Source organism: Eumetopias jubatus, unplaced genomic scaffold (assembly GCF_037043125.1).
Source record: "Eumetopias jubatus isolate StellerSeaLion01/CBP00866 unplaced genomic scaffold, mEumJub1_p1.0 scaffold_4, whole genome shotgun sequence".
Taxonomy (NCBI): Eukaryota; Metazoa; Chordata; class Mammalia; order Carnivora; family Otariidae; genus Eumetopias; species Eumetopias jubatus.
In genome coordinates this window covers 63225873-63252809 of record NW_028274810.1, presented here as the reverse complement: position 1 = coordinate 63252809, position 26937 = coordinate 63225873, and the positions used below count along the sequence as shown (strand labels likewise).

Genomic DNA, 26937 nt, shown 5'->3' with positions numbered 1-26937 from the left:
AGTTTGGAATTCTCCTCCAGGAAGCCCTCTATGACCTACCGACAGGCTGGATCAGAGGCCTCCTTCTCTCATAGGCCTGGCCACATTGTGTGGTCACTCTTTCCCCCACTAGACTCTCAAGGCCAAGACCAGGCATCCTATACAGCGTCTGCCCAGAGTGGGCGTCTGGGGTCTGTGGGGAACAGATGAGCCCAGCCTCCACCCCTGCAAGCCTTCCCTCCCTCTCTGCAGCCCTCCACACTCTGGCTCTCCTTGCTGGCTCCCACTTTCTCCTCCTTGCCTCCCCGAAGTGGAGAAGGAACGGGGATGCCCTCTTTGCCCGAGCTGAGCCCTCTCTGTGGGACCCGGGGTCCCCACGGGCGTTAACTGTACGAGGCATTTCGGAGCCGCGCTCTACCAGGCGCCGCCCTCTACCAGGCTCCGCGCCGCGCGCTGGAATACAGCAAGCCATCAGAAAGGGCTCCTCCACAAATGACTCTGAATCGCGACCACATGGCATCCATACTAACCACCGTGAGGGGCCATTAAACCTGCAGGGCTCAGCCGAGGATCTCCGGCAGGGTGGCGGGGGAAATGCGCAGAGCGGAAGCAGAAAGGCAGGGGGCGCCCCGTGGGCACAGCCGCGCACAGATCTCGGGCGAATCACAGGTCACAAGGCGGGGTTGCCACGGCAGCGGTGACCCCCGGCCTCAGCCCGAGGAGTCCCGCGGCGCGAGTCCCGACGACGACCTCGCCTGGGGGCGGTGGGGCCATGGGTACCAAGTGGTTCAGCGGGGCGCCCTTCGGGGTGCAGAGCCACAGGTGGGCCCCCCCCCCGCCCCGAGGCGCGGCTGGAGCCTGGGGGAGGAGGGAGCGACGGGAGGGGGCCTGGCAGGGAGGGGGGGCGCCTTTCTCTTCGGGTCACACCTGCCGCACTTCTCGGCCCGGGGTTCGTTCACCATCCTTAAGTGATTGGAAAGCATTTCGAGAGCACCTCCTATGGGCCAGGCGCAGAGAGGCTCGGCGGCCCGGCCGGTGGGAGGTCAGTCCGCGGAAGAGTGGTGGGCAGGATTTCAGTCCCGGGTCCTCCATCCGGACATTTACACCGTCTACGCGTACCACCTACTCTGTGCCGGGCACAGTTCTAGCATCTGCGGACCCAACAGTGAACAAACAGCAAAAGCCTGTACTCCGGAGTTTGTAATTCTCGGGGGGAGGGGTGGTTGGAGTAGATAATAAACCAAAAAGAAAAACAGGTAAAATGTTGGGTAGTGATAGGGCTATGGAGAGGAAGCAAGCTGGGAGGAGGAGCTTGGGGGGGTGGTGTGAGGAGGTGACTTTTGAGTAAAGGCCCCCAGCAGAGGGGAGGGGACCAGGCAAGGGTGGCGTCCAGCGAGAGAGAAGCAGGAAGGACAGAGACCCTGGGGTCCGAGCAGCCCTGCTCCTGTTCCACCGGTCAGCTCCTCTGGGAAGCCAACACCACCCCCCCCCGGAAGTGCCCACACCAGGACCGGGTGCGGGGCTTCGGGCTCTCACTGGGCCTCTGTCCCTCCCTAGGTTTGACGTCTCTGCTGTTTACCCCAACCAGAAGAAATTCAGCACCTTCACGGAGGCCCCATACTCCCGGCTTCATTCTGTGGACCTGGTGAGTTTGTGCAACTTCCCTGCCATAACCTGCCCCCCCCCCCCCCCCCCCGTGCCTCGCTGCAGGGAGGAGCTGAGTTGTGCAACAGTTGTGCCTTAACACCTCCCCAAGCCCCCAGTTGGGAGCACAGAGCTTGGCTCAGAGCCGGGGCCTTAGATGTGTTGATAAATGCAGGACTGTGGTGAGGACAGCATGGGCTGGGGCCGCAGAGCCCTGGGGGCCCTTTCCTCTCCGAAAGAACTGGCTGTGAGCTACCAATGAGGCGCTACCCCTCCCTGTTGCAAGGGAGTGTAAGGGGATCAATGACGGAGGATGTTGTGATGGTACCTTGAGTGCCCTACCCCTCGGTGCCGGGCTCGGGACTAGGGGTAGGGGCTGCAGTGGGGTCCAGCCTGTCCGCCCCAAGCTCACGGTGGGGGCCTGAGGAGGAAGTCGCTCTGTGGGCAGCCTGGGTGGGTGTGACTGTGCTGTGACTCAGTCCCACATAGGACCTGGGACCTACAGCTCCAAGGAGACCTGCTTTAGCAAGAAGAAGCTCAAAAAGGAGGTGGGCACAGGCTGGGCCAGGACCGAGGAAGCCGTCCGGCTGACCCAGCTGCCCCACTTCCAGTACCAGGCCATCATGAAAGAGAAGCAGCTGCAGGTGAGTCCTCCCAGGCCCGGCAGAGCTCCTCCCTTAAGGAATGCCACCACCCTCCAGACTCCTTCCTGGGTGGACATTCCCAAGTTGCAGGTTGTCACCCTCTGCTTTCTTCTCTTGGGGCAGAAGGAGAAGCTGGGGCCCGGCTCCTACAACCTCAAAGACTTCTTAGAACTGCTGAAGGAGAAGCCCTGCAGCACCCGGGGGCTGCTCAGCTCGGGGGAGATTCGTTTCCGAGGACTCATTGGGGTAGGTGTCCTCATGTACTGGGGAGGGGCCCTCCCACCCTCCCCTCCATCTGCAGAGCGTGCAGCCTGGCTGGTGCTGGACGCGCCCCTCCTCGTGCCATCTCCTCCCCAGGCTAGCCAAGCTTTCCTCTGGGTCCCCCAAACCCCTCTGCCTTCTGCCTGCCAGTACCACAGCCTCGAGCCCAGGGGCGGTCATATATCCCTGTGCCTGTCTCCCCCACCAGCCCAGGAGACCCATCCCCTACTGGCAGGGATGGGTCTCGTTCATCTCCGAGTCCCCAGAAAAGAGTCCAGCATACATCAGGTGCTCAACAAACGCATCCATCTATATGTCCAGCTGTCTAGCCAGCAAATAATGGCTGAGCGCCCACTAGGTGCCATGCACTGTTCTCGGGCTTAGGGACCGAGCAGTGGTGAAGACAAGGCCCCTCCCCTAATGGAACTGGAGCCCTTGCGGAAGAAACAATGGTACAGAGAAGCACATCCATTATGATCAGGACTGTGAGGAAAAATGAGACGGGAAAGGGATACAGAGTGATGGAGGAGCAATTCACAGGGTGGTCAGGGAAGACCTCTGGGAGGAGGTGACATTTGAGCAAAACCTGCAGGAGGTGAGCCCTGGAGATTCACGGTAGCTGTGGGAAAGTGTTCTAGGCAGCAGGAACAGCAGGTGCAGGCCCGGAGTTGAACCAGCGGGCAGGAGGCCAGTGTGCTGGAGGGAGGGGCGCGGGCGGAAGGAGGAGAGATGGCAGAGGAGTGAGGACCAGAGGGCAGGACCCTGCAGCAAGGTGGGGGCTTTGGGATTGACTGCAAGCGCTGTAGGAGGACAGTGGAGGGTTTGGGCAGGGGCAAGGCCGGCTCCTGGGGGTAAGGCTTGGAGGCATCCAGATGGGAGGTGTTGGTGTGAGGGGTGGGGTGGCATCCGTGTGGGTGGGGGCGGTCATCCCATGTGGGGAGAACAGAGAGGGGTTCAGGCTCACTAAGGGCATGAGGGAGAAGGCAGAAGTCACAGCCTCCTGGAGCAGTGCGCACGCTGCGGTTTACTGAGTGTCCCTCGTCCGCAGCCCTGCTGCTCTCTGCACTGGATGCTCTTGGTCTCCTTCCAGCTCCTCAAATGGGCCAAGTTCTTTTAACTGGGGCTTTCTTCCTGCCATTCCCTCTGCCAGAAATGCCCTTCCTCTCCCTCCCCCCTCCTGCCCTCCCCTCGAGCTGACCCTTGGTCAACCCTCAGCTGTCAGCTCCAAGGTCACCTCCTCCACGAAGCCTGCCTGACCCCCACTAGGTGACAGACATCTCCCTTTCCTAGGAGTCCCGATCATGGTTGTGTGTCTAGTGTTTCTGCCCTACCGGACATCAGCCCCTGACCGCCAGGTCTTAGCAGTGCCTGGCACACAGTGGGCACACAGTATTTGTGGACTGAATAAGTGCACACATGCCTACTAAGTACGTGGTGTCCCCAAACATTCTAAGTGTTTGCAAGCACTCCAGGTGAGGCCCTGGAGGCTCAGAGAGGATAAGCCTTTTGCCTCAGGCAAGCAGGGAATGTCCATCCCCAAAGCCAGGCCCTTTCTCTCCACCTTACCACTGTGAAGCCTGGAAATTACTCTTTGCATCTTCAGGCACAGAAGCTCTCCCTGCAGGTAGGGAGAAGGGTTGCCCCAAGGCATTTCAAACTGAGTCATTACCTTCAAATCTAAAGTAATAACAATTGACGCTTGAGGCAGCGCTTGCCATGTGCCGGGTGCTGTCCTAAGCACTTGAGTGCACCGATCAACCTAATCCTCCCAACGACCCTGTGAAGTAGGCACTGTCATTATCCCTGCTTTACAGCTGAGAAAACAAGCACAGAGAGCTTAAGCAACTGCCCAGGGTCACAGAGCTATGAGTGGCACAAGCGGGAGGGTTTGGATCCAAGGGTGCCCACACGTAAGCACTGCACTGTACACATAGGTGGGCTCACTGGGGTTTTGTTCCTTGATGGCCCCTGGAGGACAGTCTGGATCGGAACCCAGCCCAGGTGGTGGCAGAGGAACAAGCCTTGATGCTTCCTTCCCGTGTCCCCAGCACCCAGCCCCCAGCCCCGGGGCATCTGTGAGTGTTCGCTGAGTAGGGAGAAAGGTCCCACGACCTGCCCTCCCTTCCAGCTGGCTCTTCTCCCACTTTGTCCCCCTATCTACTCCTGCAGTAACCTCCCTCGGGCCCTGCAGGATTTCTCCGAGCCGCTCTCCTGGGCTCAGGGCTGGACTGCAAGCTCAAGGAGGTGGCCCTGCCCCGGTGGGTGGAGAAAGCAATCCCCGGGGAGCTCATGTCCAAGGCCTATTTTTCTGTCTTCTTGCTGTGAGACCTGGACTGGGAGCCTGATGGCCTCCTCTGGGCTACAGAATGCCACCTGTGCAGAGTGCTGACCCCTCCACTGGTCCAGCTTAAAAAAAAAAAAAAAAAATCTGTGCCAATTCCTACATTCCCACACACCTCCTCCAGAATTAATCACTCCTGCCTGGATCCCCAAAGCGCTGACAGCCGAACATTCCTGTTAAGATCACGGACTTTCAGGGCGCCTGGGTGGCTCAGTCGTTAAGCGTCTGTCTTTGGCTCAGGTCATGATCCCAAGGGTCCTGGGATCGAGCCCTGCATCGGGCTCCCTGCTCGGTGGGAAGCTTGCTTCTCCCTCTCCCTCTGCCTCTCCCCCTCCCCCTGCTTGTGCTCTCTCTCTCTCTCCCCCCTCTCTGTCAAATAAATAAATAAAATCTTAAAAAAAAAAAAAAGAAAAAATCACGGACTTTCACATGAGCCCAGGTGTGGGCTCCACCTTTAAAACTGAAGGGTTGAAGGAAGAGCTGAGCCAGAGCTCTGGGCTCGGCACAGTCCATGGACTCCAGGCACAGTGGTCACTCTCTGTTGTAACCGCACTTCTTTTTTTAAAAAGATCTTTATTTATTTGAGAGAGAGAGACAGCGCAGGGACCCAGCCTCCTCCCTGGGGCTCTTCTCCTGAGCACATCTGGAAACCCCGGGCCCTGGAAGAAGGCAACGTGGCATCCTGTCCTCTGAGGGCAAATAGATCTGATGCCATAGTGGCCCGACTCCCCCAGCAGGGCTCCCTGCCCCCTCCATCCTGCCCTGTAGGGCTGCCTCCCTAGGGCTGGTTCCTGCCGGAGATGGGCAGGGCTGAGCCATCTGTGGGGCGGCAGCGGCCTCGTGTGGCCGAGAGATGCAGTGCAGCAGCTAACTTGCTCCAGGTCTCTATCGGAGGACTACCTCCCCACACCAACCCACCCACCCCCCTCACTCCACCTACAGAGACCATACTTCCAACCCTGGCAGTGGAACCCCCAAATACTCCATCTCTCCTACCCCCTCAGTCTCTCCTCCTGACCCCCAAGACAGGCATCCCACCCTGACTTAAGAGTTGGTGCCCAGTATGGGCTGAGCACTACACAGGAGGTTTTATGGACATTATTTAATTTTCTCCTCATTACCTTGGAAGGAAAGTATTACTATCTCCATGTTACAGTTGTGGGCCATGAGGCTTAGAAGGACTAAGTGGTATGCCCAAGGTCACTCAGCTATGCAGCAGCAGAGCCAGGATTCAAACCCAGGACTCCAGATCCTTCCAGGTCACAGCATGTTCGTAGCACAGTCAGAACTCTATTCATGCAAATGCAGGGCTATAAAATGGGTGTAACAGATGGCATTTTTAAGACCACCAAAGCCAGTGACTGTCTGGGGTGATAGGGAAGGAAGGCTTCATTCCCAGGAGAGATGACATTTGCGCTGGCTTTGCAGAATTAGACTTTTTTTTTCTTTTTTTAAAGATTTATTTACTGGGGGGGCACCTGTGCACACACCTGTGAGGGGGGAAGGGGCAGAGGGAGTGGGAGAGGGGAAGCAGGCTCCCTGCTGAGCGAGGAGCCCTGCCTGGGGCTCCATCTCCCAACCAGGAGATCATGACCTGAGCCAAAATCAGGAGTTGGACGCTCAACCGACTGAGTCTCACCCAGGTGCCCCAGAATTAGCATTTTCCAAGGCAAAGAAGGCAGGTAGGGCATTTTGGGTGGTGTTAACAGCACAAGCAACACAGACAAGGAGGTTGGCAGAATGGTACATATTGGGCGACAGGCAAGGAACCCAGTTTGGCTGGAGGGTGGGATGTAGGAAGGGAGCAGTATGAAATAAGTTGGACAGGCCAGTGGGGCCCCAGGGAAGAGTCTGATTTGGGACTGAAGGTTTGAGCAATGGTGGAGCTGTGTTGAGACCAACCATGCTGTGTGTTGGGGGTCAGTTAACAGGAGCCCTGAATATCCCATTCCCCTCCTAGGGGCTTCTCTTCCTCAGACACTCTCTGCATAAGGAGAGGGACTGATGACCTTCATGTCCCTCCCCGCCCCCCACAGAACTACTATCCAGGCCCTGGAAATTATGGGGTGAAGGGCAACCCATACACAAAGCTGGAGGAGAAAGCCTGCAGCCGCTTTCATTCTGAGGGCCTCATGTGTCGGGTGACCAACAAGGTGCCCCCCATGGCTCATCAGGTACTCCCTCACCTGGCCGGGGCTTGCCTGCCTTCCTGCACAGTCCTGGGGCAGCCGGGGTGGGGGACTCCCGGGGCAGATGGGGAAACTGAGCCCCCCCGTGGGGGGGGCGATGGGCCTGCTTCAGCAGTTCTCCTGGGGGACTGTCATCTGTGTTCTGTTCTAGGGGAGTGGTCTGGCACCAGACACCTACTCTTTCAAAAGTGGCATTGAGGCATACCTGGCAAAATCCATGGGCACCCGCGGCATTTACGACACGTTCTCTGGTGACCGCAGCAAGCCCCAGCCTTACGGACATTACTCGGTGCAGGTGTGTACCCAGGCGAGGCGTGGAGCATGCGTTCCCCAGCAGGATGGCCGGCCTCACTCCCCGACACCGGGCCACCACCAGCCCGTGTGCTCACCACCCTCGCGGCCGCGGTGGGACATAGCTCCCTGTGTTGGATGAGGAAGCGGGGTGGCCGCGCCGCTGGGAAGGAGCAGAGCTGGGGTCTGAACGCCAGCACATCTGTCTGACTTCACCTGCCTGAACCACAGAAGAGGCACAGAGCGGCACAATGCCAGGGCTGCATGCGGCACCGGCCACGGGGCCACAGGGCCCTTGACGGCGCCGGTGTGGGTGCCCGGCTATTTTGGAAGCACCGGCCAGGGGTCATAGGCCCAGCTCACTGGCCACGTTAGCAGCAGTGCTATTAACGAGCCAGAGGCCTGGAGGGCTGGGAGGAGAGGGAAACCCGAAGTAGAATTTTAACTCGCTGCCCCCCTTTCCTGCCCCCGTCATGCTCCCGTCATGTGGTCCGTGGCATGCTGGAGTTAGGTCTCTGCCCCATGGCCTGTTCGCTTTGTCTCCACCGTGCATTCCCTCGCTGTGTAGCTTGGGGCCAGGTCAGAGTCGCAAGTATGACCGCCCCTGTGGCGCTTCTGCTCCCCTGGCAGAGGACACACAGTCATGAGTAAACACCCCACAGAGTGTCGACAGGTGGTGAGGACAGGCTGCTGGTGATGAAATGTTGACATACTTCCCCCGTTCGGCGACTCGCCGCGAAATAAGCCCTCGCACCTGACTCTTCGGCAGGGCCTCCCAGACGCCCCCACGACCAGCTACTGACGTGATCCTGTCCAGCATAGCAGGGGCTGTGGGAGATAATATTTTTTATTATCTAAAGAATAATAGACTTTAATTTTTGGAGCATTTTTAGGTGCACAGCACACTTGAGCAGAGAGTCCAGCGTTCCTATGCCTCCTCAGTGACCCCTCCAGGCCTGGCCTCCCCCACTGGCCACATCCCACCCCAGAGTGACAGACAAGGTACAATATACTGACATCATTGTCACCCGAAGTCCACAGTCCACCTGAGGATTCACTCTTGGGATTGTGTCTTCTACAGGTTTGGACAAACGTGTCCATCATTATGGTATCCTACAGAGTAGATCACAGCCCTAAAAATCCTGTGTGTTACCCCATCACGCCGGTTTTTAGATATTTGGACCACTGCTCCTGCTGAGAACAGGGCGCATGCCATAAATGCCGTTGAAATGAGCACAAAAATGAAGGACGTGCAAACAGACGCCGGTTACGTTGTCTGGGGTGCTCGGATGTGGAGGCTTCGAGAGACGCTGTGAGACTCACTCGGCCTCTGGCCGGGGCTGCGTCTCTGGCCACCCAGCCTGGGGTCCTGGGGAGGCAGGCTGGAGAGTGATGCCTCCTTGTGTGGCCACCTGCTTTTCTCTGCTCCCGAGGGTCCAGAGAGAAGGCTCGGATTTTCCTGGCCTAACAGACACCTTTTTCTTTTTCTTTCTGTTTCTCAGAAAAAAAAGCCCAGGGAACTGATGAATTTTACGAGCTTCGTGGAAGAACTTAACTCACGTCACAATAAGAAGCGTGGGGTTTTTTCGAAAATTTCTCGCAACCCGGAAACCCCTACAGAAAGGATTTACTGGGCCACCCTTAGCCAGTGCCCCCGAAAACTAGTCAGTGCCCACCCCCTTGACCTTCCTTTCTTCTTCTCCTGGGATGGGGCTCTCCTTTGGGGCCGACATGGGATGGGGCTGGCTATTTCAGGGGAAAGCTCAGCCTTGGGTATCAGACCCATGGATTCCATTCCTGGGCTTGCCTGTCTTGTCACTCTGAGTAAGTTCCTCCCACTCTCTGAGGCTCAGTTTACTCGTTTATCCTCTGAGCATAACCAGGTGGCTTGAGAGTTAGAGGTGAAGGAGTGGAGCTGGAGCGTGGGGCCTGGAACCCACCAAGTGCCCATCTCTCTCCCGGACAGAGGCTGAGGGAACATGGGTCAGGGCAGAATGTGAATATGGGGTCTACCCCGACAGGGGACTGCCCACCTGCTCCCTCCAAGGGAGCAGACCACTCCTCTCTGGGGGTGGGGCAGCCGGTGACCTGGATAGACCCCCCAGGGCAGAACCTGCCCCCCAGGGAGAAATCCTCAGGGCTTGGGAAGGAGTAGGGTCCAGAGGAATGAAAAAGGGTGCCACCATTTCCTGAATGCCTGCTCTGGGCCAGGCACCTTCCAGCACCCCAAAGTAGGAGTTATCATTTGCATTTCACAAAAGGAAACTGAGGCCCAGAAATGGGAAGGGATTTGTCCAGGCTACCCCAGCAAGTCTGAGAAGGAAGCCAGTTCATCTAGCTCCAAAGTCTGTGTGGCTTTCATTTTCCGTTGTAAATGTCTCTATGGCCCTGCCAGGCCGTGTGGGCTCTTGGGACCCCTGAAAGAGGTGTCAGGCTGATGGGTGGGGTTAGAGTGGGTGGCATGGGTTATGAGGGCAACACAGGGCCCCTTTACCCCCGGAGGACGGGCTCCTGGTGGCTGGGTAGCCCCCCACCCCCTGTTTTTGGCTCAAGGCCTAAGGCTGCCAGGTGGATGAGGTCAGCCACCAGGAGCCCTCACCTGCCCCGGTCCCAGGCTGACCACTGCCAGACCTCTCTCGCTTTCAGCCTTCATTTCTTACCCCTAGGCCACGTCTGGTCCCGGTTCATGGCTTCCTCCAAAGAAGGAATGCAAACACGTCAACCAGCCACCGTTCCTGCTGTCTTCCAAGTGGATGGGCATAAAGGCCTACCAGATGATTTTGGGAAGCTGGGTGAGTGGGTCTGGGGTGGGAGTTACGTGGTGATGGGCAGGGAACCCTCTCCTGCCTCTACAGGCAGCCCCAAGCCCTCCTTGCCCCTGGGAATTGAGGCTCTGTGAGAGCCTGAACCCACTTCTTTCTCCCCAAGGGACAAACACCGATTCCCACTATCTTATTTCTCTAAGGCAATGGTTTCCAAACTTGAGTGGGCATTAGCATCCCCTTGGAGGGCTTGTTAAAACAGATTGCTGGGCGCCATGCCAGAGTGTCTGATTTGGTAGCCTGTAGTGGAGCCTGGGTATCTGCATTTCTAACACGTTCCCAGGTGATGCTGCTGCTGCCGCTGCTCTGGGAAACACATTTTGAGAACCACTGCCCTAAAGGACATCACCCCAGAACCATCCCATTCTCTTACTTTCCCAGAGGAATGCTCCCTCCTTTCTCTTTGTATTTGTCTTGGGGCCTCTGGGGCAGCTAGTGGAGTTGGCCCCCTTCTCATCCTTGGTTGAGCGAGGACCCCTTGTCACCCTCCCCCTGCCCCTCCCCAGAGGCAGCCATCCCCACGTGTGCAATATAACCTTCCGTTAGTGTTCTTGTAAAACAGCTAAGCTCTTGGGTTACGTGTGCGTGCCTTCTTAATTTACACAAATGGCATTGGGCATCGACCTCGCTGTTTCCTCTCCTGCCCTTTTGTCTTTAAGTGCACCTTTTATTGGGTTTGAATAGTTACCCAGAGAGGTGTGTGAATCCTAACAGCTCCGTGAATGGCCACAGGTCGGACTCATCCATGCAACCAGCCCCCAGAGCGCTGAAGAGCACATTTCCGGCACCCCAGGACCCCCACAACACACACCTCCCTCCCCATCAGGTAGCCTCATCTTGACTTCCAGTAGCGTGGCTTAGTTTTGCCTGGCTTTGAACAACTGTTTATTTTTTTAGGTCCCTCTTGGTTTCCCCGGGGACCGTCCTGCTTGTAACTCACCTGCCTTCCCATGATGCTCCTGCCGCCTCCTCTCGCACCCCTACACCTGCCTTCCCATGATGCTCCCGCCGCCTCCTCTCGCACCCCTACACCTGCCTTCCCATGATGCTCCCGCCGCCTCCTCTCGCACCCCTCCTCCACCCCACCTGCCCACCTTCCGGAGTGATGGCTTGGCCCCCGCTGTGCCCACAACCCTGTTGCCCTGCCTGATTCTCAGGAGGACCAGCTGGTCAGCTCTCTGCAAGCTTCTTTCTCTCACCCCACGCCGGCACCTCCTGCAGGGTAGAGGGTCTTCACGTGGGGACCCCAAATAAGAGCCAGATGCTGCTACCACAGGGCTGGCCACTCCAGAGCGGGAGGGGCTGAGGTGAGGTCCAGGTTCCAGGGCAGGCGGCGCACCACCGGGAGCTTGCTCCGCAGTGTGACAGGCCTTTCCCTTGTGGGCAGCATATTGGACCCTGTCAGGCCCCTGACATCTCCCTGCCCTGCCATTGGCACGGCGGCTCCACAGGTGCTGGGGTTCCTGGCCCGCCACTCTCCCACCCTCACTGGTCACTCTGGGCAGGTGGCTTCTCTCTGAACGTCTCTGTTGGTGCCTTTTGTATCTACGACCCAGGTCTCTGGGTGGGATGGAGTATAACTTCCTACGACCGCCCTGCCATGGTTCCTCAAACTAGGTGGCTTCAGTCTATCCCCTCCCACTGTTCTGGAGGCTGGGCTGCTCCCTTTGAAACCAGCAGGGGGAATCCTTCCTGGCCTCTTTCCAGCTTGGGGTGGTGGCCGGCGAGGTTTGAATTCTTGGCATGTAGATGCCTCACTCCAGTCTGCCTCTGTCATTGTCATCCTTGTCTCAGGGCTGTCTTTCCCCCGTGTGTCTCTTCTGTGAGGACACCCGTCTCATTGGATTAAGGGCCCAGCCTACTTAAGTTATGACCTCATCTTAACCAATTATCTCAGCAACTGTTCCCAAATGAGGTCACATGCTGAGGTACTAGGGGTTAGGACTTCTGCACATCTCTTTGGAAGACACAATTCAAACCATAACAGGTGGAATAGGGAGCGGGGGCGGGGGAGGGGGTGCGGGGCTGAGTTCACGTCTCCAAGCCAGGCCTCTGGCTTGCTAATGTCCTGCCCATCCTCTTCCTGGTGCAGAACCCCGTAGGGGTGGGCCGCTACCTCAACACCTGGCTGGCAGAGACCAAGGACCATCGACAGCGATATCGGTCCCTGTTCTTGGGTGGATCCAAGCGCTACCCCTCAGACCCGGCCAGGGACAGGCTCATGCAGTGAGTGCTCCTGGAGCCCTGGCAGAGGGCAAGGACTTACTCTGGGGCGGGGTGGGGTTCCCTCTCCCACCACCACCTTGTGCTCCCTTCCCATGAGAACACAGCTATACGGCCCCTAGGGCCAGCCCAACAACAAGGCAGCAGGGAGAGTTTAGATCCTGGCCGTGCTGCTTACTGGCTGCGTGAGGTGGGGCGTGTCCCATAACCTCTCTGAGCCTCCTTTCCTCAACTGTCAGATGAGCAGAAGACTGTGGAGCCCCAAATGAGAGGCTCTGTCTAAAGCTCCTGGTAAGGAAAAGGGACTCAACATCTAGGTGCTATCTTGGGTGGCTTCCCCATGCAGAACCTGTTTCTTGGTGTTCATGATGGGGTTGGTAAAACAGGTTTCAGGAAGCCATTTTGAAGCCTAAGGAGAAAAGGTGCATGAAATGCCATGGCTAACTACAGAGCAGCTTGCAAATGCTAGCTGCTGCCATATTTTATTGACCTAAGAGGCCATCAGTTGCAATGTAATCTCAATTTCAGAAATGTTAAAATGCGAATACACATGCATTCCAGATCATTTTCTTGTTGGAAACTCTGGTGAGGGCCTGAGGACCGGATTGCTGAGGGAAAGCCAACTTTTAAATGCTTATTTTTAGCAAGATAATCCTTTTTTGTCTTCTTCCTTGATTTATGCCCTTGTTTTGGGGGGCTTTTTAAGAAAAGGTAATGGAAAGTAACATTTTTGATAGACTGCACGCCTGAAAAAAAATTTGTTTTCCATACCTGCACAACTGATAAACAGTTGGATTGGAAATAAGATTTTAGGTTGGAACTATTTTTCCCTAGGAATTTTGAAGACTTTGCTCCATTGCCTTTGAGCTACAAGCAGGGCTGAGAATTCCTATGCCATTCTGGTTTTCTGTCCTTTGTACGCAATCAGCATCTTCCTCTCTAGAAGCTTTCAGGATCTTCTCTTTTGTGTGCTGAAATTTCATGATGAAATTTAGTCTTAAATAGTCCTAGCATGAGTCTGTTTTCACCCATAGTTTTGGGTATTTAGTGGGTTCCTTCCATCTGGGACAATTTTCTGGGAAAATCACTCGCATTGTGTCTTTGGTGATTTCCTCCCCTCTGCTTTCTCTCCCCTCTCTTAGATGAAGGTTAGATATCCTGCTCTGATGCTCTAGCTTTCTTACCTTATTTTTTTCTTATTTCCCATCTCTGCCTTTTCCATCCTACCCTTTGGTAAATTTTCTTGTCCTTATCTTTGAACCTTTCTATTGCCTTTTGAAACTTTGGCTCCATCTTTTATAGTTTGCAAGAGCTCTTGAGTGTTGTAGATTGCTTTCTTTTCTTTTCCTAGTCCCCGGTTCAGTGTCTTGTATGCCATATGTTCTTTTATCTGAAGATAACAATGACAATTTCCCTCAGTTTCCTTTTGCTCCCTGCATGGCCTGCGCTTCTTCCAAGTTCCTTATTTCTTTGACTTGTATTGTTGGTGTTTAAGAGGAAAGCACTAAACAATGCTGTGAGTCCGGGTGGGGCTTGTCAGTTGGTGGCTTCACAGGGAGTGATTAGATGATGGGGGTCTGGTCCTTCTTTTGGAGGACCCCCAATGTCAGTGTTTCTAGGTGCTTTCTGTGGGACCATTCAGCTTCTCTAGAAAAGGATCCTACGTCCTGGGGTGGGTAAATGTGGTTGCTGGTATTTAGGGGATCTCAAGCAGTGTATGAATTTCCACCTACTTCCTCTGTTCTGATGAGAGTGCCTGTCTGCCTGCCTTCCATTGTGCCCAGCCTCCCTGCTCTGGAGCCACTCTGCATACTAAACCTCCAGTCTTCTGCCAGGTGCGTGAGGAGTGGTGTGTGTGTGTGTGTGTGTGTGTGTGTGTGTGTGTGTGTGTGTGTCTAACTTTCCCTCTGTTTTCAGCCATTGGTCTTGCACCTGCTTTTTGGTGCCTCCAATTCCTGGGTCTCTCTGGGGTTGTGGTAGGAACTGGAAGGTTTCTCACTGGCTCCCCCTATTGCAAGCAGCTTGCTCCATTTCCCCAAATAACATGTTACACCCCTTGTCCCCTGATATTGGCCTCTCCCTTTCTCGTTTGTCTAGCTTCAAAATATTCCTTTCTAGTCCTTTTAGGAGATTGCAAGAGTAGAGAGAGTAGAGATAAATGCATGTATTCATCTGCCTTGTTTAATTGAAAATCAGATGGAACACTCTGAGTGTGCCAAAGCATTTTCTTCCTCTTTCTAGCCAAGGTGGTTGGGTTTATTTTATGGGTGTTCACCCAGGACTAGAGAGGGAAACAACTTAACCAAGGTCACACAGCTAGTGAATTATAGAGCTGGGACTTGTATCTGATATTTCTTTCCAGGGCAGGGCCCTTCCCATCACACATGGCCATGTGAGGATTTGGGCATTCCTGCAGGGCCATTCCTCCCCAGCCACCCTGTCAGCAAAGCTCCATTCTATATACTCTTTGCTCAGCAAAGGCCTGCAGGGAAAGGAAGGATGCCCCATCTCCAGGAGACCCTCAGCTTTCTCCCCTGAACATCTGCCTTCCCTTCGGGTCCCAACTTCCCCTTCACCACTGTAATCACATCCAAGACTCAGGCTTATGAAGTTATAGGACTTCCTTTGTAGCCCGGTTTAGAATTCTGTCTGCTACTTAGCTGTGTGACCTAGGACACGTTACTTGGAGACAGACTTTGCTCTAAAAAATGAGAGTGAACAAAACAACCCACCTTTTGTAGAGTCTGCTTTGAGGACTGAAGGAGATGATGCTTGTAAATGTGCTCTGCCTATGGATGCTGTTAGGCAGGTATGTTGCAAGTGCTAGCTAGCATCCTTGTCCCTTAGCAGCTGCTATGCCCTGGCGGAATTCTATGTTTTAGTTAGATAAGGGGTAAGTTCTTTACAGAGGCTTCGAGTGCACATCATCCAGGAAAAGAAATGACAGCAGTTTAACTCACCCTCTGCTGTCAAAAACCTAAGGAAAAAATATCTATTAAGAAGGAAATTTGATAGGGATGGGGGAGAAATAGGAGGGCATTTGAGTCCTGAGGGAGGGTGGGGGCTTTTAAAGAGGAGGCCAAACTATTAAATACGATAGTAAAATGCTAAAGCCTTCTCATGAAGTCAAGAACAAGATAGGGATGCTTGTGTCATCGGCATTATCCAACGCTGTTGTGGAGTTTCCAGCAAATGCAGTAAGACAAGAAAAACAGATAGGAAATAAAAATCTTGAGGAAGAGCAAATCCTCACAATTTATAATGTGTTTACCTAAAATAGTCCAAGAGAGAAGAGTTTCCTCTGATACTGCAGCCATAACTAATAGAAAACATAATTGAGGCAAAGGAAAGGATCTCATTCTTAGTAGCAACACCAATGATAAAATGCATTGGGATAAATTTAATAAGTATAGTTAAGGCATACATGAAGAAAAATATAAATCTTTACTAAAAGATGTCAGAGAAGGCTTGACTAACCGGAGGGAATACCATGTTCGTGGATGGAAAGATTCGATATTGGAACAGTAATTCTCCCCATTGATGTACATATTTAATGCCATTTTAGCAAATTTCAAGGGGCTGGTTACATTTATTATAAACTTCCTCTGAAAGAATAAATATATATGAATATTAAAAATAGAAGAATAATGATCATATTAAAATACATTTCCATATGCATAGACAACACATTCTGGAGAACTAGGCCCCAAACTGTTGCTCATGGTTACCTCTGGAGGGTTACCAGGGTCTTTCGCATTCTACTTTGTTTTGTTTCTGAGATGTTTAGATTTTTCAGAATAAACACGTAACATTTTTATAATCAGAAAAAAATAAGGCAAATAGAAGACAAGCACTCTTGAGACAGACTATACAAATTGTATGTTCTCCATTTAGGTGCCTCTCTAGCCGAGAGTCACCCTTTGTTCTTCAGACCTTAGTTTTCCCACCTGTAAAATGGGAATGATTTATACCCTACAGGGACATGGTCAGGTTTAATTAAGCCCTATGAATGCTACTGAATGGAAGTCGACCAGCAGATCCCTGTGGGTGTCTAATTGTTGGGCTGGTGCATGATTTTCCCTGGGGCTCTGTTTTGGCATTGTCCATGTAACCCTGACCCACTTGGGCTCTTTCTTGGGTCAGGAGGACTGTGTCACAAGGCGCAGCAGGTAAAAAGGATTCCCTGATAAACTCTTTCTCTATTTTTTTAATTTTTTAAAATTTTATTATGTTATGTTAGTTACCATACAATACATCATTAGTTTTTGATGTGGTGATCCATGATCCATTGTTTTCGTATAACACCCAGTATTTCACTGATTCGTTTGAAAAGCCTGCTCTGTGCTTGGTTCCATCCTGGGTACAACTGAGCTGCTGATTGTTTCCAGGTGACCAGAAATGTTCTCTCTTTCACTCACTGAGTTTTTCATTTTCTGACTTCATATTTGACTTTCTAATTTCTCTTTTTTATTTTCTAAATGTTTTAGTAACACCATTCTCTTATTTCATGGATGCAGTATTTGCTCATACTTTGAAGATATTATTAAGACAAGTTTGCCTGACATTGTCTCCTTTTACCAAATCCTTTTTTCCTCCCTGTATATTTGTTTTGGCCTCAATATTCCATATCAGAGGTTTTTCTCAAATGGCTGGTATTTCTTGGCTGTGCATTCATGTCTAACTGAAAATCCTACTGAAAGCTCTGGGGCACTGTTTGATTATGGACTTCACCATAGGATGTCCAAGCTGGGTATTTTCACTGTTTTCAATGTCAGTGTTGTGAGATGTTTTGTCTTTTACTCTGATGTGAGAAAACTCTTCTGGGGGGTTCTAAGCTTGGCTGCCAGAGCTCTAAGTAGAGGGGAAGAGCCTAGAGGTCTCAATATTTAGGGATTGAACTTCCATTTGATTCCATTTTAAATATGGTACTCATGAGATCACCTGTGCCTGGTGTCATACTGTACAGAGAACCTCTCTATCCCCAGAGAATAAATTCTCCAGTCTTCACTCAAGAAAGGCACTCATCTAGCTGCAGAGAGTGGGGAGGGAAACTGGTACTTCATAGACTCTCCATCAGTAGCCTTGTCTTTGGTTCCACTTTCTCTCTCACTTCCAGAGGTACTTGGTGCTGCTGATTCTTTAGCATCTGGAGTGAGGGAATTCCTAAATTTATCTTCTCCTGGCTTAGGGTTTATTGTTCTTGGGTCTGCTAAGTTAGTTACTGTTCTTCCATCTGCTTTTTAACTTCCAAAATATTTTTTTACTGCTGCTGCTTCTATTCTTTTTGTCCCTGTGAGTATATGCTTTAAAAATTTTATTCCTTTACTCTTGTTTTAGTGGGATTTTGCAAAGGAGATAAGTTAATGTATGCATTCAGTTCACTTGAAGTGTGGTGAAATTTCTGAGTTTCAAAGGTAAATTAAAAATCTTGTAAGTATAACGTCTAAAAAGACAAATAACCTACAACTTAAATAAAAGACAATCAGACATGTTTTGGGCTTCTCTTCTGACACACAGATAGAAAACACTGTGTATAGAATTCTCTGTCTAACCAAACTGTAATTCATGTGCAAGGCAAATAGACATGCACAGGATTTAGGCTATATACCAAATTTGTTTTTTCTGAAAATAGTACTGGGGGATACACTCCAATCAAGTGGAAAATGAATTAGCATGGAGAGCTCAAGAAAGGGGAAGACAAAGTATGTAAGAATACATCTGGCTATGAGATACCAGATAAACGTAACCTACAACAAAAAAGAAAAAGTGGTAATACAAATACCAAGCAAAGTAGAATTCAAGGCAAAAATATTAAATGGGACAAAGCTGGGTATCTCATCATGATAAACAATAAAATCCATAAAGAATTATATAATAACTTTGAACCTTTACACACCCAAAATAACAGTGACGAACTCCCACAATCATAGTGTGAATTCTGAATAGACTTGTTTGAGGATTTGACAGGTAAGGCTACATAAATAATTATTTGGAGGATTTGAATAGGTGTACTTCACTCCATATTATTTTCAGATACTCGTGGAACATTTATAAAAGTTGACCCTCTAAGAAAATCTTGTTAAAAAAATGTCTAAGTTTAAAACATCCTACATAGAAAATTTGAGGTCACTTTTTCTAAACATAGTTACAATAAAACAAGACATTAACAATAAAAGGATAGTTACCCAAACCAAGTATTTGGAAATTAGGAAGCACACTTCTCAATAGCTCTTGGGTCTAAGAGAAGGTCAAGTTTGAAATTACACACTCTTTAGAAATTAATTATGATTAAAAAATCCTCTGTATCAAAATCTGTGTAATATTGTCAAAGCACCGGTTGGAGCAAAATGTGTTACTTTAATTGCTTGTGATATTAAATGAGAAAGATTGCAAGCAACAGAAGCAATCTGGAAGTTTAAAAAAATCAAAACACGTAAAAATAGAGCAGGAGTCAAGAATGAGTGAAAAGGGAGGGAACCTGGGAGGATGGAGGCATTCTCACTGGATCCTGACAACTGAGTGCTGACTTTCCCTTGTTAATCCCTGCCCATAGCCCCTTCGTGGTGGAAAGGCATACAAAGTCCACAAGCTGTGCAGGTGCCATAGAAGGCAAAGGGTGAATGTCAGGGCCCTCTTCCCTGCCTTATGCATGAGTAAGTGAGGCTTGGAGAGGAAGTGACCACCAAGTAGAGGCAGGGGAGAAACGGCACCCCTGACTCTGACCCTGGGCTTCAGCCTCTCCTCCTGGGCCAGGTTTTTGGAGGAGGCCACTGATGGCAGAACACAACATATCCTCAAACATTTTGCTGTCTCCAGTCCAGGCCTGGAAGGGCATGTGTGGGAGAGTTGCCAAATCTCTTTCTGGGATGTGTAGTGACAGCTAATCTGTGTCACCTCCCACTCTCCGAGGCTCACCTGCTTCTTCTTGCCTAACCACAGGGTTCTGGGCTTCCAGCTCAGCAGCCTGGGATTTAATTCCTGTGTGGGAAAGGTAACCTTTTGGTTTTCAGTCTTTAGAGCTGTGTATGCAGTAAGTGTTTCATAAATGTGCTTGACTGACCAATGGACCACGATTTCCGTCTGGCCACTTTCTGGCTCTTACAGCTAGGTCTTTTTTTTTTTTTAAGAGATTTGTGATTTTAATGTTTCTTTCTTTTTTGAAAGATTTTATTTATTAGAGAGAGAGAGAGAGAGAGAGAGCATGCGAGTTGGGGGAGGGGCAGAGGGAGAGAGAATCTCCAGCAAACTCCCCAGTGACCACGGAGCCCAATGTGGGGCTCGATCCCACGACCCTGAGATCATGACCTGAGCCAAAACCAAGAGTCACACGCTCAACTGACTGAGCTATGCAGGCGCCCCTCCTTTTTGTTTTTTTGTTTTTTAAAGTAGGCTCTGAACCCAACGTGGGGCTTAAACTAGCGACCCTGAGATCAAGAGTCGAGTGCTCTACCAGCTAAGCCAGCCAGGAGTCCCGCAGCCAGGTCTTTTTACCCCAACTGGCCCACCCTCTTGCTGGATGGACAAGAGCACTTTGTGCCCTAGCCAGGCCATGCTTTGCACCACTCTCCACGCTTTGGCCACACAGTGACCTGTTCTTGGAACATCTTTTTGCTAGTTCCTGTCTGGAAAACTCCTATTCATCCTCCATCACTCTGCTTAACTTGGAAGCCTTTCCTGATTTGTCCAGAGAGAGTCTATTCTCAATCCCTTGTGATCCCCAGGTTGAGGCACTTGTCCCCCTTATGTTGTCACTACTTATTCCCATGCTGCAGTCCCTACTAGATACAGCTTCTCGATTCTGGAGCTCTAGTGTCTCGCTGGCTTGCAGAGAAGGTGCTCAAGGAATATTTGTTAAGGGGTGAGTCAGGGCATTAACTGACAAGACGGTCCAGAGTCTGGATGACTCTATGAAAGGAACACATGGGAAATTTCCAGTTTGATTTGGCAGAAGGTTATTTTTCCTTTTAAGCTTTTTCACCTGACATTTTTATCATGAAAAATTTCAAACATACAGAAAAATGGAAAGGATTTTTACCATGTACACCTATATACCTACCACTTAGATTATATCATTAATGTTTTACTCTTCTTGCTTTATGACATCTTTTTCTACCTACCCGTCCTTCTGTCCATCTATTAATCCTCTTATAATTTGATACGTGTTAAGTAGATGGCAGACATCAATACATTTCCTCCTGAATACTTCAGCACGCATACTACCTTTTTGGCATTTTAAACTAAAGCCATATTCCTTGTCCAGAAATCTGAAATTGAAATCCTAAATATCCATTCTTTGTAATAATAATGATAATTATTCTTGGAGCACATTTATAACATACAAAGTGATTTTGTAGGCATTTACTATACACGATAATTTTAAAAGGGAGATCTTACTGTCAATGTTTTCCAGTTGAGACAACTGAAATTTGGGGAGAGAGTGATTTCCTAAAAAGTCGCTGCCCGTCCGTGGCGTTCATGCACACAGGCTTCAGAGGTTCACTGAGCAGCTGCTGCACGCCAGGCCCATCCCGGCTGCTGGGACATGGCAGAAGAGAGCCAGACAGCAGCTCTGCTCCCCAGTGGTGCCCAGCTTTGTGCGGAAGACACTCACCCCTTCTTATAGTGATAGGGCAGCTGAGAAGGAGGATCAGGGCAAGTGGACCCAGGACTTCTGTCTCCACACCCCGACACTTCCCTCACTCTTTCCCCATGGCCTTCTGGAGGATGAGATAAGGAGGGAAGGCTCTTCCAACCCTGGAAGGCTAAGGCAGAGAAAGCCTTCGCCGTGACTTGTCTCCCTGTCCTCACTGCACCTGCCCCTGACGGGTCAGTTCCCTTTGACTTCCTGGGCCCTTGTATATGCTGCTTTGGTGGGAGATTTAGGAGTTTGGACTGGAAGAGGGAACCTTTAGGAAGCTCAGCACAGAGTCTGCTCCCTCCACAATCCCACTACACATTTACTGTGGACGTCTGGTGACTGCCATAGAGGCAACATGGCACCAAGGAAATATGGGGCCTTAAGCTCCAAGGGAAGGCAGAGAGGAGAGGAGGTCATATTTTTACTTTTCCTTCCTTCCTTCCTTCCTTTCTTCCTTCCTTCCTTCCTTCCTTCCTTCCTTCCTTCCTTCCTTCCTTCCTTCCTTCCTTCATCTTCTATACTCTATTTTTGGTAGGAGTGGGTGGGGATAGAGGCTTGAGCATATTTCCAGCTCGATGGGCAAGGAAGAAGCAGGTGATTTGATTGCAAGGTGGTGGAAGTCACTCCTTGTTCAGGCTGGAGGGGCAGTTTCCCGCGTGCAGAAAAAGGTTGACCTAGGATGAGGGCAGGAGGCAGGGAAGAAGACATAGAGGTTGATGAGCCAGTTAAACGTAAGCTAACAATTGCTAGGGGCCAGGGGGGTTTGCTCAGAAAGTCTTAGGCAAATGGGGTGAAGGGGAGGGATTGGTTTAGAATTAGGTCCACAACAGAGGGCTCCGCAAGATGCTGTGGGAGCATGGTGTGCAGAGAGAGGTAGCCACAGTCAGCCTGGGAAGGTGGTGCAGAAATGGAGGGTGTCCCAGGCTGCTGGCTTGGGCACGGAGGGATGAACAAGCCTGGCCTATTGGAGGGGCTGAGTGGTGGGAGGTTGGGGCAGAGGAGAGGATGTGGCAAGGGATGGAGCCAGATAGATAGGCACAGCAGGATTGCAGTGTCCTAATGTAGGAGTTTGCAGACAGATACCTGTGATTCAAGTAGCTCAGAAGCTGGGTCGCTGCGAAGATGTAATATTAGGGTGGGACTTGGCTTTGCCTCTTCATGTCTGAAATACTAGTTGCTCAGACAGGGACCTTAGGGGGTGATGAGACTTTACAGTAGACCCTAAAAAATGGGCTCTGGGTCAGGAGAGGAGATGGGTCTGTTGGTTGGCTGGGGCTGGCTGGTCTGGGATGGTCTTGGACGGGACAACTAGACGCTCTTCCACAGGGACTCATCCTTCAGCAGTCCAGCCCAGGCTTGTTCTCATGGAGGAGGCAGGGGTTTGAGAGAGGACATGTTCAAGGCCTTGTGCAGCCTAGGCTCAGAGTGGCACACCATGACTTCTCCCACATTCTGTTGGCCAAAGCAAGCTGCAAGTCCAGCCCAGATTCAAAGGGGAGGGGAAGCAGACTCTACCACTGGGACCATGCCGGCCTCTGTCTGCCCCAATGGCAGAGCCGGGCTGAATCTCTGCCCAGCTGCTCCAAGCTGTGCTCTTCCCAGGAGGGTTCACTTTTTCCAGGGAGGAGAAAACACTTAGGACAGAGAGAAGAGCAAAGGACAGGGAGCAATAAAGCTCAGGACGTGTCTGGAAAAGTTGAGACGGTTCATTTTGGATGACGTGTGGAGTGTACAGGGAGAACAGCAGAGGAGAGGGCGGGTGGGACTGGCTAGGTCAGTCCTCAGGGACTTTGGACTCAAAGCTAAGCTGCTTGGACTTTATCCCGCAAGAAGACACAGGAAGGTTTCTTTAAAAGTCAGATTTACAATAGTACAACTGCATACAGTAAAATTCACCCTTTATAGGAATATAGTTCCATGAGTTTTGACAAATCCCTATGGCCATGTAATCACCAAGGCAGGCAAGATGTAGAATATTACCATTGTCCCCAAGGGCTTCCTTGTGCCCTTTGTAGTCAATCCCCTCCCCCAGCCTCTGGCAACTATTGCCAGGATTTCATCCCTCTAGTTTTGCCTTTTTCAGGATGTTGTGTAAGCAGCATTGTGCCATATGTAGACTTCTGTATCTTTCCTTTGTTTTACGTGTGGCTCTTGAGATTCACCCACATAGTTGCATGTAGCAGTAATTCCTTCTGAATACTGACTTGTATTCCACTGTATGGATGTACCACAGGGTTTTTTTTAAATCCATTCCAAGGTGAGGGACATCTGGATTGTTTCCAGTTTGGGCCGTTTTGAATAAAGCTGCTCTAAAGTCACGTACAGGTCTTTGTGTAGACACATACTTTTGTTTCTCTTTGGCAAATATCTCCTGTAGGGTTTCAAGGTCACGTGGTATGTATAACTTTATAAGAAACTGCCAAGCTATTTCCCAAAATGGCAAACTATTCTGTGTTCCCACCAGCCATGTATGTGGGCTCACCTTGCTTCATATCCTTGTCAGTAGTTGATTTTGTCAGTTTACATGGAAGACACAATAAACAAACACATAAATGTGTGTTGGGTAATGACTGCTAGATGCAGTTTGATACACAAAGCAAAGGGTTCTTCTTGAAATGCCATCTTCCAAATGGCTCTGACGATGGAGCCAGAGTCTTCAGGGGTTCCCTTCAGAGGAAAGAATCAGAACAATGCAAGGGACACTAGACTGAGGTCAGGGGCTCTGGGCTAGAATTCTGGCCCTGACTCTGACCATCAGGGTAACCTCAGGCCACTTCTCTCCTCACGCTGGTCCTCAATCTCCCTCTCAGGGTGGGCTAGATGATCTTTTTTTTTATTTTCTTCGAAGATTTTATTTATTTATTTGACAGAGAGAGAGAGAGAGAGAGCACAAGCAGGGGAACAGTAGAGGGAGAGGGAGAAGCAGACTCCCCACTGAGCAGGGAGCCTGATGCGGGGCTCGATTCCAGGACCCTGGCATCATGACCTGAGCCACCCAGGCACCCCTAGATGATCTTTCAAGTGCTAGGATTTTTGTGCTTGAAGTTCTTAGAAACCAACTTGGGGCTCTGATAAACCAAACTAGGTGCGAAGGAAAGGAATCTCCTCTCTGGAACCAGGCTGTTTTATTGCTGGAGGTCATCTTCTTACCCAATATAGGATCCCTTGGGAAGCATAGCCAATGGGCCGCTGTTCATCAGCTCCCACCCTGGGTGCCCACCCAAGGATGGTGGCTCAGTCCTTCCCAGGGACCAGTTTCATGTTCTCTTTCTGTCTTTTCAAAGGGAAAGGATCACACCTTTCACCAAGGGGAGGTGCCCTCCGATGGTGGATTACAACTCAGATCCTATTCCTCAAAGCTGCATATGAAGGACAGCCTGTGATGACCAGAGGGCCCAAAGGCCTGAAGACAAGTTTGGGGATGGGAGGGTCGGAGTGGGGATCCGGAGCGTGGGGAGGGTCTTAGAGAAAGGACACATGGGAATGCCTGGCAGAGGGGAGGCATACGGTGAGATCACTTTTGCTGGAGACATCCTCCTGGAGGTCACGATGTCTGCCAGGACAGCCGGGGCCAGAGATCTTTTGATATGGAAGATCAACTATCTTGAGAATTCAAATTGGCTGGTGGCACGAACGTGGGAGCTGATGGACTAATGGAACCTCCTCTATTCTAAAGCCACATCGCTTGACTCCTTGATTATTAAAATCCAAAAAGAGGCTGAAAAGGGTAGCATATGTCAGAAGACAGCTGTAGGCCCCCTTTGGGAACTCTTCATCTCCATCCAGGTTGCTTCTGGAAGCCCAGCAGGGCCTAACACTACTATGAGGAGGCTGCTGGCCCCCAGGCCGCGTGCAGTCACTGGAAACAATCAGTTTCATCCTTGGAGTTCGGCCTTGTGGGCACACCAGTCTAGCCCACAGATGGGTCTGCGGGGTTGGTCACAAGGTCCTGAGCTACTTGCTTCACTGTTTTTTGTTGGTAAGAGATTGTATAGGGTGGCAGGATTGTGTTGTCCCTAGAAAAAAAGGAGGCTGGGACACCACAGCCTCAGCCACAAAACTCCAATAACGATGAGAAATACTCTTACTCTTCAGAGCGTGAGTGCCTTACGAAAAGCAGTTACTTTCTCACTCGTGTCAAAATGACTTTTTTAGAAGAAGTAAAACTGTCTTTATTCACAGACATGTTCCCTATGTGAAAAAAAATCCTGTGAATCCTCAAAAAAAGCTGATGAGCCAAAATGGGTGCAAACTAGATCTAATAAATCAGCTTAGCAAATTTTCAGGAAGTAAGATCAATATATCAAAATCAAGTATTTCTATATATTAGTGATAATAAAAAATTGAAAATCTAAAATGCCACTTACGATAGCCTCAAAACTATGAAATATTTAGGTATAAATTTGACAAAAGAAGTATAAGATGTTTACACTGACAACTACAAAATACTGCTGAGAGAAATTAAAGAAGACTTAAATAAAGGAGAGATATGCCATGTTCGGGATCAAAAGACTCAGTGTTGCTAACATATCTGCTCCCCCGCAAATTGATCTATAGACTCAATGCAATATCAATCAAAATCCCAGTAATTGTTTTTAAGTCGACAAACTGATCCTAAAAACAAGGAAATATAAAAGACACAAAATAGCTAAAACAACTTTGAAAAAGAGGAACAAAGCTGGAGGAATAGCATTACCTTATGCCATAGCATGAAACTGGTGTCAAGATCGACAGATTAAAGGAACAGAACAGAAAATGTAGAAACAGACCCGCACCAGTGGACAGCTGATTTTCAACGAAGATGAAAAGGCAGTTCAGTGGAAAAAGAGTAATCCTCTCAACAGATGGTGCTGGAATTATTGAATATCAATATGCAAAAAAATGAACTGTGACCAATGACTCAAGTCATATACAAAAATTAACTCAAAATGAATCATAACCCGAAATGTAAAACCTAAATTAAGAAGGCATAGGAGGAAAACCTTTGGACTGTAGATCAGGCTGAAATTTCTTAGATACAAATGTAACTATTTGCTATTCTATAGATCATACTTCAGTATGATATGAACAAATCATTAAATTCTTAAATTGAACTTAATTAAAATTTAAAAATTCTGTTTTTTTTTCCAAAGACACTATTAAGAGAATGGAAAGACAAGCCATAGGCTGGGAGAAAATATTTGCAAATCATAGATCTGGTAAAGGATTTATCTCCAGAATATATACATTAGTCATTAAGGAAATGCAGATTAAAACTACAATGAGATACCACTACCCACCTATTAAAAAAGCTAAAATTAAAAAGACTGACCATGCCCAGTGTTGGTGAGGATGTGGAGAAACTGGAACTCTCATACGCTGCTGGTGGAAAATGTAAAGTGATTCATCTACTTTGGAAAACAGTTTGGCAAAAAACTAATTGCACACCTACCATCTAATCCAGTCTTTCCTCTCCTGGGTATTTACCCAAGAGAATGAGAGCGTATGTCCATCCAAAGACTGTAATGTTCCCAGCCACTTTATTTGTGGTGGCTGCAAACTAGAACGAGTCCAAATGTCCATCAACAGGTGAATGAATAAACAACTGTGGTGTGTCCATACAAATATTGAGCCTGGCCAAATTGTACAGTTGAACTGTGTGCAGTTTATTAGATATAAATGATTACAGTTTGGAAGAAAATAATTAACAACTAAGAGCAATGTAGAATCCTAGATGGGATTCTGGAAAGGAAAGGAACATTCCTATAAAAATCAGTGAGAGAAAAATAAGGTCTGTGGTTTAGTTAATAACAGGATGCTGATGTTAATTTCTTGGTTTTGATAATTCTACTGTGGTTATGTGGAAGATGCTAATGTTGGAGGGAGCTGGGTGAGGGGGGCATGGGAACTCTAGTCATTGCAGCTT

General features: G+C 50.0%; 1 protein-coding gene across 3 annotated transcripts; it reads left to right on the top strand.

Annotated features, from left to right (window-relative positions):
• Positions 1–732: 732 nt before the first annotated feature.
• Positions 733–26937, top strand: CIMAP2 (ciliary microtubule associated protein 2). 3 transcript variants are annotated; one of them, XM_088022402.1, is made up of 10 exons: positions 733–801; positions 1537–1624; positions 2103–2267; positions 2391–2513; positions 7210–7353; positions 8852–9013; positions 10016–10141; positions 10904–10997; positions 12264–12397; positions 24317–26937. In XM_088022402.1, the coding sequence occupies exons 1-10, from the start codon at positions 752–754 to the stop codon at positions 24413–24415; spliced, it is 1185 nt and encodes a 394-aa protein (XP_087878528.1). In that variant the 5' UTR covers positions 733–751; the 3' UTR covers positions 24416–26937. The 3 variants fall into 3 exon arrangements, with proteins under 3 accessions (XP_087878528.1, XP_027962741.1, XP_027962744.1); XM_028106940.1 differs by lacking the exon at positions 10904–10997 and adding an exon at positions 6906–7043; XM_028106943.1 differs by lacking the exons at positions 10904–10997; positions 12264–12397 and adding an exon at positions 6906–7043.

What these genes read in the sequence shown, in the direction of transcription:
- CIMAP2 (XM_028106940.1), top strand. Translation starts at nt 752, where the DNA reads ATGGGTACCAAGTGGTTCAGCGGGGCGCCCTTCGGGGTGCAGAGCCAC. An exon ending in TGAAAGAGAAGCAGCTGCAG is followed by an intron (nt 2,268 to 2,390) that starts GTGAGTCCTCCC and finishes CTCTTGGGGCAG; the next exon opens with AAGGAGAAGCTGGGGCCCGG. An exon ending in ACGGACATTACTCGGTGCAG is followed by an intron (nt 7,354 to 8,851) that starts GTGTGTACCCAG and finishes TCTGTTTCTCAG; the next exon opens with AAAAAAAAGCCCAGGGAACT.